Here is a 7,271-nt window from a genome sequence, read left to right on the forward strand (position 1 = left end):
ATATATATATATATATATATATATATATATATATATATATATATATATATATATATGGGTCCATTTCTGGGTTTTCTTTTTGTTTTTAATTTTTTTTTAGCTGAGCCATCCTGCCACCTGTTGGCAGCTCCGTGGCTGCTCAGCTCAGGCCGGGACTCAAACCGCTGTTGCTCAGAGCTTAAACTCTTGAGCGAGCTCTTAACTGAGCCACTCGGCCGGCCCTATTTCTGGGTTTTAAATTCTATCTCATTGGTTTGTGTGTCTGTTTTTCTGCCAGTACCATGCTGTTTTGATTACTGTCACTTTGTAGTACAAATTGAAGTCAGGGAGTGTGATACTACCACACTTGTTCTTTTTTCTTAGGGTTGTTTTGGCTATTCAGGATCTTGTATTATTCCATACAATTCTGATATTTTTTTGTTCTATTTCTCGAAAAAAAATGCCATTGGGATTTTGATGGGGATTGCACTAAATCTGTATATTGCTTTGGGTTATATGGCCATTTAAACTAGGTTGATTCTTCCAGTCCATGAAGACAGAATATCATTCCATTTCTTTGTCTTCTTCATTTTCCTTTAACAATGTCATATAATTTCCAGTGTATAGGTCCTTCACATCCTTTATTAAGTTTGTTCCTAGGTATTTTATTCTTTTTGCTGCAATTGCAAAAATGAATTAATTTTTCATTTTTTTCCTGAAATTTCATTGTTAGTATATAGGAATGCAATGGATTTTTTGTACATTGATTTTGTAGCCAGCAGCTTTACTGTATTTGTTTGTTGTTTCTAATAGTTTTTTTGTGTGGAGTCTTTAGGGTTTTCTATGTAAAGAATCACATCATCTGAAAAAAGTAACAATTTATCTTCTTCGTTCCCAAATTGGATGCCTTTTATTTCTGTCTCTTGCCTGATTGCTCTGGCTCGGACTTCCAATATTATGTTGAATAACAGTGGTGACAGGAGGCATCCATATCTTGTTCCTGATTTTAGAGAAAAAGCTTTAGGTTTTTCTTCATTAAGTATATTAGCTGAGGTTTGTCATATATGGCCTTTATTGTGTTGAGGTACTTTCCTTCTTAAAACACCCATTTTTAAAAAGTGTTTTAATCACAAATGGATGCTGCATTTTGTCAAATGCTTTTTCTGAAACAATTGATATAATCATGTGATTTTTTTGTCTTCTATTTTGATTATGTGGTGTATCACATTGATTGATTTGCCTATATTGAACCATCCTTGTACCCCTGGAATGAACCCCACTTGATCATGATGTGTAATCTTTTTGTTGCATTGTTGTGTTCCATTTGCTACTTTTTTTTTTTTTTTAGGTTTCTTGCATCTGAATTCATCAGAGACAATGGTCTGTGGTTTTCCTTTTTTCTTCTGTGTTATTCGTATCAGGTTTTGGTTTTAGGGTAATGTTGGCCTCATAAAATGAATTAGGAAGTATTGCTTCTTAAATTTTTTGGAAGAGTTTGAGTAATATTTGGTAGAATTCACTAGTGAAGTCTTCTGGTCTAGTGAAGTTGTCTGGTCTTCAACTTTTACTTTTGGGAAGGTTTTGGATGATTGTTTCAATTAACTTACTGTTGATCAGTCTATTTAGAGTTTCCAATTTTTCATGATTTAGTCTAGGAAGGTTATATATTTCAAAAAACTTGTCTACTTCTGGGTTATTGAATTTGGTGGCATATAGTCCTTCATAGTATTGTTGTATAACCTTTGTATTTCTGTGGTATCTGTCATAACATATCTTTCATTTGTTTTTGTTTATTTGTGTCTTTTCTCTTTTTTCCTTAGTCTAGCTAGGGGTTTGTCAATTTTATTCATCTTTTCAAAGAACCAGCTCTTTATTTGCATTTATTTTTTCTATTGTCTTTTTCTTATCTATTTCATTTCGTTCTGCTCTAATTTTTATTATTTCCTTACTTTTGTTGACTTTGTGTTTCATTTGTCCATTTTCTAGTTCTTTAAGACGTAATGTTAGGCTGTTTACTTGGGATTTGTTTTTCTTGAGATAGGCCTGTAATGATATAAATTTCCCTCATAATACTGCTTTTGCTCCATCCCTACAGTTTTGATATGATGTATTTTTATTCTCAATTGTTTCTATGTATTTTTTATCTCTTCTTTTATTTTTTCTTTGACCTAGTCAATCTTAGTAGCATGTTGCTTAATTTCTATACATTTGTGGGGTTTTTTGGCTTTTCTTTTTGCAGTTGGTCTCCAATTTCAACATAATGTGGTCAGAGAATAGGCTTGGCATGTTTTCAATCTTCTTAAATTTGCTGAGGCTAGTTTTATGTCCCAACATATGGCCTATCCTTGAAAATGTTCCATGTACACTAGAAAAGAATGCATAGACTGGTGTTATAGGATGAAGTGCTTTGTAAATGTCAATTATGTCCATTTGGACTAGTGTGCCATTTAAGGATGATATATTCTCATTGATTTTCTGTTTAGATGACCTACCCATAGCTCTCAATGGCATATTTAAGTTCTCTACTATAATTGTGTTTTTGTCAGTTTCTGCCTTTAGTTCCTTTTTTTTTTTTTTTTTTTTTTTTTTTTTTTTTTTTTTTTTTTGTTTGATGTGGACTGTGTATTTATGTAGGTAGAAAAAAGTGCACAGAGCATTGAGGGACCGGGGAGAGGAACGTCTTGGCCTGGCCTCTAAGTCAGTTGAAACTGCAAGGGCCCTCCTGCAAAGTGAAGGACTCCCGCACGTCAGAGTACGGCCCACTCTGGGGGCATGTGGCTTTGGGATTGGCTGGACCTTTTCTGAACTTGCCCTTGGAGAACAGAGACTAGGGTACCTTAGGCGAGTCTCCCCAGCGGGCCTCACAGGGCGGGGCTGAGGGGAGCCCCACGCTCAAAGAGCAAGGCCTCGAGGTGTGGAGAGCTCAGCGTTTGGGGTAAGGGCGGGGTCTTTGGGGCCGCGGTCTCCCGGCGGGGCGAACCCAGAGGCAGTCAGCCGAAGAGCTTGAGGAAGCAGGGCTGGCAGTAGGGCTTCCCAGCGCGCTCCTGGAAGGAGCCCTTGGTGAGCGGGCGTAGGCAGAAGGTGCAGGTGAAGTGGTTCGGGTGGAAGCGGCGGCCCAGCGCCGACACGCAACGGCCGGTCACCGGGAGACCACAAGTGGCGCACAGGGAACCGCGTCGCGCGTGGAAATGGTTCTCGCACAGCGGGCGGCCCTCGTGCTCGAAAAAGCTGCCTGCCGAGAAGGGCGCGAAGCATTCCCTGCAGACGAAACAGTCTGGGTGCCAGAGCGCGCTGAGTGCTGAGATGTAGTTGTCCAGGATGGGGCCTTGGCAGCCCTGGCAGCGCGGGGCGAACAGCTGCAGGAAGTCCTGGCGGCAGTAGGGGCGGCCCTCGCGCTCGTGAAAACCCTCATCTCCGAAGGGCTCCCCACAGCTGACGCAGCAGAAGTGCTCTGGGTGCCAGTGGGTGCCCAAGGCGGTAACCATCTTATGTCTGATGGGTTGATTGCAGAGGCCACATCGTGGGGAGAAGCGCTCAAAGTAGCACTCGGGGCAGAAGGGAGCGCCATCCTTCTCGAAGAAGCTGCTGCCTCCGAGGGCGGTGGAACAGCCGTTACAAAGGAAGTGCTCAGGGTGCCACGCACGCCCCAGCGCCGTCACCACNTTTTATTGGGGAATTGGGGAAGGGGAACAGCCAAGTTGTTGTCCTTCAATCTTAGTTGTGGAGGGCGCAGCTAGCTCAGCTCCAAGTCCAGTCGCCATCTGGCCGTCCATTGGCAGCTCGCAGCTGCTCAGCTCAATGTGCCGTGTTCAATCTTAGTTGCGGGTGGGCATAACCCACCATCCCATGCAGGAGTTGAAAAGGCAAACTTGTTGTTAAGAGCATGCTCTCTCACCAGCTGAGCCATCTGGCTGCCCGTTGGCAGCTCAGCTCAGGCACAGCTCACTGGCCCATGTGGGAATCAAACCAGTGACCCTGTTGCTCAGAGCTTGTACTCTTACTCAACTGAGCCATTGAGCCAGCCGTTTTTATCATTATTATTATGATTAATGAATTCAATTTATTTGATGACTATAGGACTATTCAGATGATCTATTCAGGACTATTTAGATTTCATCTTGGCTGAGTTTTAGTAGTTTGTGCTTTCCAAGGAATTGGTCCATTTCTTCTATCTTATTGCATTTATGAGTATAAAGTTGTTCATTATATTCTGTTATTAGCCTTTTAATGATGAAGAATCTATAGTGATATCCCATGTTTTGTGTCTGATATTGGTAATATTTATGTACTCTTTTTATCTTTGTCAGTCTTGCAAGTGTTTTATCAATTTTATTGATTTTTTTCAAAGCCTAGCCTTCGTTTCATTGATTTTTTTTTATTCTCCTGTCTTCAATTTCATTGATTTCTGCTTGTGCCCTTTTATTTCCTTCCTTCTGCTTGCTTTGAGTTCACTTTGCTCTTCTATTTACTAATTGAGGTGGGAGCTTAAATTATTGATTTTAGTTTTTTCTTTTCCAATGTAAGCATATAGTGCTATAACTTTATCACATAGCACTGATTTATTGAATAGGTGCACCCCACATATTTTGCTATGTTGTACTTTTATTTTCTTTAATTTCTATGTATTTAAATTTTTTCTTTGATATTTCCTCTTTGACCCATGGATTATTTTGAAGTGCATTGTCTAATTTCTGCCTGTTTTCAGGGATACACTTGTTGTCTTTTAGTTTCATTTTATTACAGAGAACAAACTCTGTAGGATTTCAACTGTTTTATATTTGTTGAGGCTTGTGTTATGGCCCAGGATATGGCCTATTTGGATGAATGTGCTATCTATGGGGATGCTTGAAAAGAATATGTAATCTGTTATTGTTAGGTGGTATGTTAAAATAATGTTTATTAGATTGTGTTGGTTGATTTTGTTGTTCAGTTGTTCAATATCCTCAGTCATTGTCTGTTTAGTAGTTTTATCAGGTGCTGAGAGGGATGTGGAAGCCCCCAACTGTAAATGTGGATTTGCCTTTCTCTCCTTTCTGCATTATCAACCTATACTTCATATATTTTTAAGGCTCTGTTGCTTAGTGCATACACATTTAAGATGTTTATATGTCTTGCTGTATTGATCCTTTTATAATTATGTAATGTCCATCTTCATCTCTAGTAATTTCTTTCTTCAGTATTCATATATGTAGCCACTCCTGCTTTTTGGATTTATTAATGTTTGCATGGTATATCTTTTTCCCATCCTTTCAGTCGCAACTTTCCTGTTATTGTATTTGATGGAAGTTCTTATAGACAGAATATTGTTCTACCATGTTTTTTCCATGTTTTTTGATCCATTCTTCCATCAGTGTCTTTTAATTAGTATATTTAGAAGCTTTTACATTGAAGATAATAATTGATATGCTGGGGATTAGGCTGACTTTTTTTTATTATTTTCTGTTTCTTCTGTTTCTCTTTATTCTATTTCGTACCTGACAATAGCAACCTCATCCCACAAGGGGCATCTCCCCTTCTCTGAATGTAATTTATTTCACTGTGTCTCTGGCCTCAACAGCTTGCTTCCTGGCAAGAAGTGGGGGGAGGGACCTGAGAAGCTGAGGCCTGGGCAATGAAAGCCACCTTCCCTTTCCCTGAACACTGCTGGAATCTCACATCACAAGTCTCCTGGCTCATTTCTTACCTTTCCATGTGATACTTAAATACTATTTAGAAAACTAATTTGATTTGATTTATTTATAGTATTTTAACTATATTGTCTCATATAGTTTTCTTAGTGGCTTCCCAGGTATTATACATATAGAACTGATTACAATTTATCGGTATTGATGTTTTACCACTTTGAGTGAAGTCTAGAAACTTTACTTCAATTTAGGTACTTTAACCTGCCCATTTAAAAAATATGATTGCTTTAAGTGTTTCTTCTTTGTATATTGAGCACATCAGATGGTCTTATTATTGTTAGATCAAACATCAAATATAGTCTAAAAACTTGAAAGATAGTAAATATATATAAAATTTATTGGGGTAACATTAGTTAGTAAAATTATAGAGTTTTCAATTGTACATTTCTATAATACATCATCTATATATTGCATTGTGTGTTCATCACCCAGCATCAGTTTTCCTTCAGTCATCATATATTTGATCACCTTTTTCCTCCTCTACAACCCCTACCTGCCTTATCATCTGGTAACCAATAAACTGTTGTCGGTATCTGAGTTTTGCTTCTTTCTTGCTTTCAGTTTTATGTCCCACATGAGTGAATCATATGACTCTTGACTTTTTCTGACTTATTTTGCTTAGCATAATAGTCTCAAGATCCATCCATGTCGTGAATGGCAGTATTTCATCTTTTCCTATGGCCTAATAAAATTCCATTGTGTATATGTACCACACCTTTTTTATCCAGTCATCGGTTGAAGAACACTTTAGTTGTTTCTATATCTTGGCCACAGTGAATAATGTTGCAGTGAACGTAGGTGTACATATATCTTTATGGATAAACATTTTCAGATCTTTTTGGTAGATACCCAAGAGATGGACTGCTGAGTCGTATAATTGTATTCTTAATTTTTTCAGGAACCTCCATACTGTTTTTCTTAGTGGCTGTACAAATTTTCATTCCAACTAGTAGCGTATGAGTGTTCCTTTTTCTCCAGTCTCTCCAACACTTGTTATTATATGTCTTGTTGATGATAGCCATTCTAACAGGTGTGAGGTGATATCTCATTGATGTTTTGATTTGCATTTCCCTAGTGGCTAGTGAAGTTGAGCATTTTTTTCATATATCTGTTGGCAGTTAGTATGTCTTCTTGGGAGAAGTGTCTGTTTAGATCATCTGCCCATTTTTTAATTGGATTGTTTGTTTTTTGTTGTTGAGTTGTACAAGTTCTTTATATATTTTGGATATTAGCTGCTTATCAAAGGGGTTGTTTGCAAATATCTTCTCCCATTTGGTTGGTTGACTCTTTGTCTTGATGGTTTCTTTTGCTGTGCTTTTCAGTTTGCTTTTCAGTTTGATATAATCCCATTCATTTATTTTACCTTTTACTTCTTTTGGCTTTGAGATCAGTTCATAAAATCCTTTCTGAACCCACAGCCCATAAGTTTAATACCTATGCTTATTTCTATGCAATTTATTGTTTCAGGTCTTACATTTAAGTCTGATTAATTTTGAGTTCATTTTGATATTTGATGACAGACAGCAGGCTAGTTTCATTGTGGCTTTCCAATTTTCCCAGCACCATTTATTGAAGAGGCTTTCTTTTCTCCATTGTACGTTTTTGGCT

At 38.1% G+C, this 7,271-nt stretch overlaps 2 protein-coding genes across 5 annotated transcripts in view; both read right to left on the reverse strand.

Moving 5' to 3' along the window:
* The window catches only part of LOC109385662 (fibronectin type III domain containing protein 3C1-like), a 63,763-nt gene that overhangs the window by 12,712 nt on the left and 43,780 nt on the right, over positions 1-7,271 (reverse strand). The window lies entirely within an intron of this gene.
* Positions 2,599-7,271, reverse strand: part of TGFB1I1 (transforming growth factor beta 1 induced transcript 1) — an 8,776-nt gene continuing 4,103 nt past the window's right edge. For all 4 annotated transcript variants that reach the window (XM_019648162.1, XM_019648158.1, XM_019648157.1 and 1 more), the window contains one exon: positions 2,599-3,641. In XM_019648162.1, coding sequence (XP_019503707.1) covers positions 2,970-3,641 — 672 coding nt within the window. In that variant the 3' untranslated portion in view covers positions 2,599-2,969. The remainder of the gene's footprint in view (positions 3,642-7,271) is intronic.

Source organism: Hipposideros armiger, unplaced genomic scaffold, assembly GCF_001890085.2.
Source record: "Hipposideros armiger isolate ML-2016 unplaced genomic scaffold, ASM189008v1 scaffold_121, whole genome shotgun sequence".
NCBI classification, from domain to species: domain Eukaryota; kingdom Metazoa; phylum Chordata; class Mammalia; order Chiroptera; family Hipposideridae; genus Hipposideros; species Hipposideros armiger.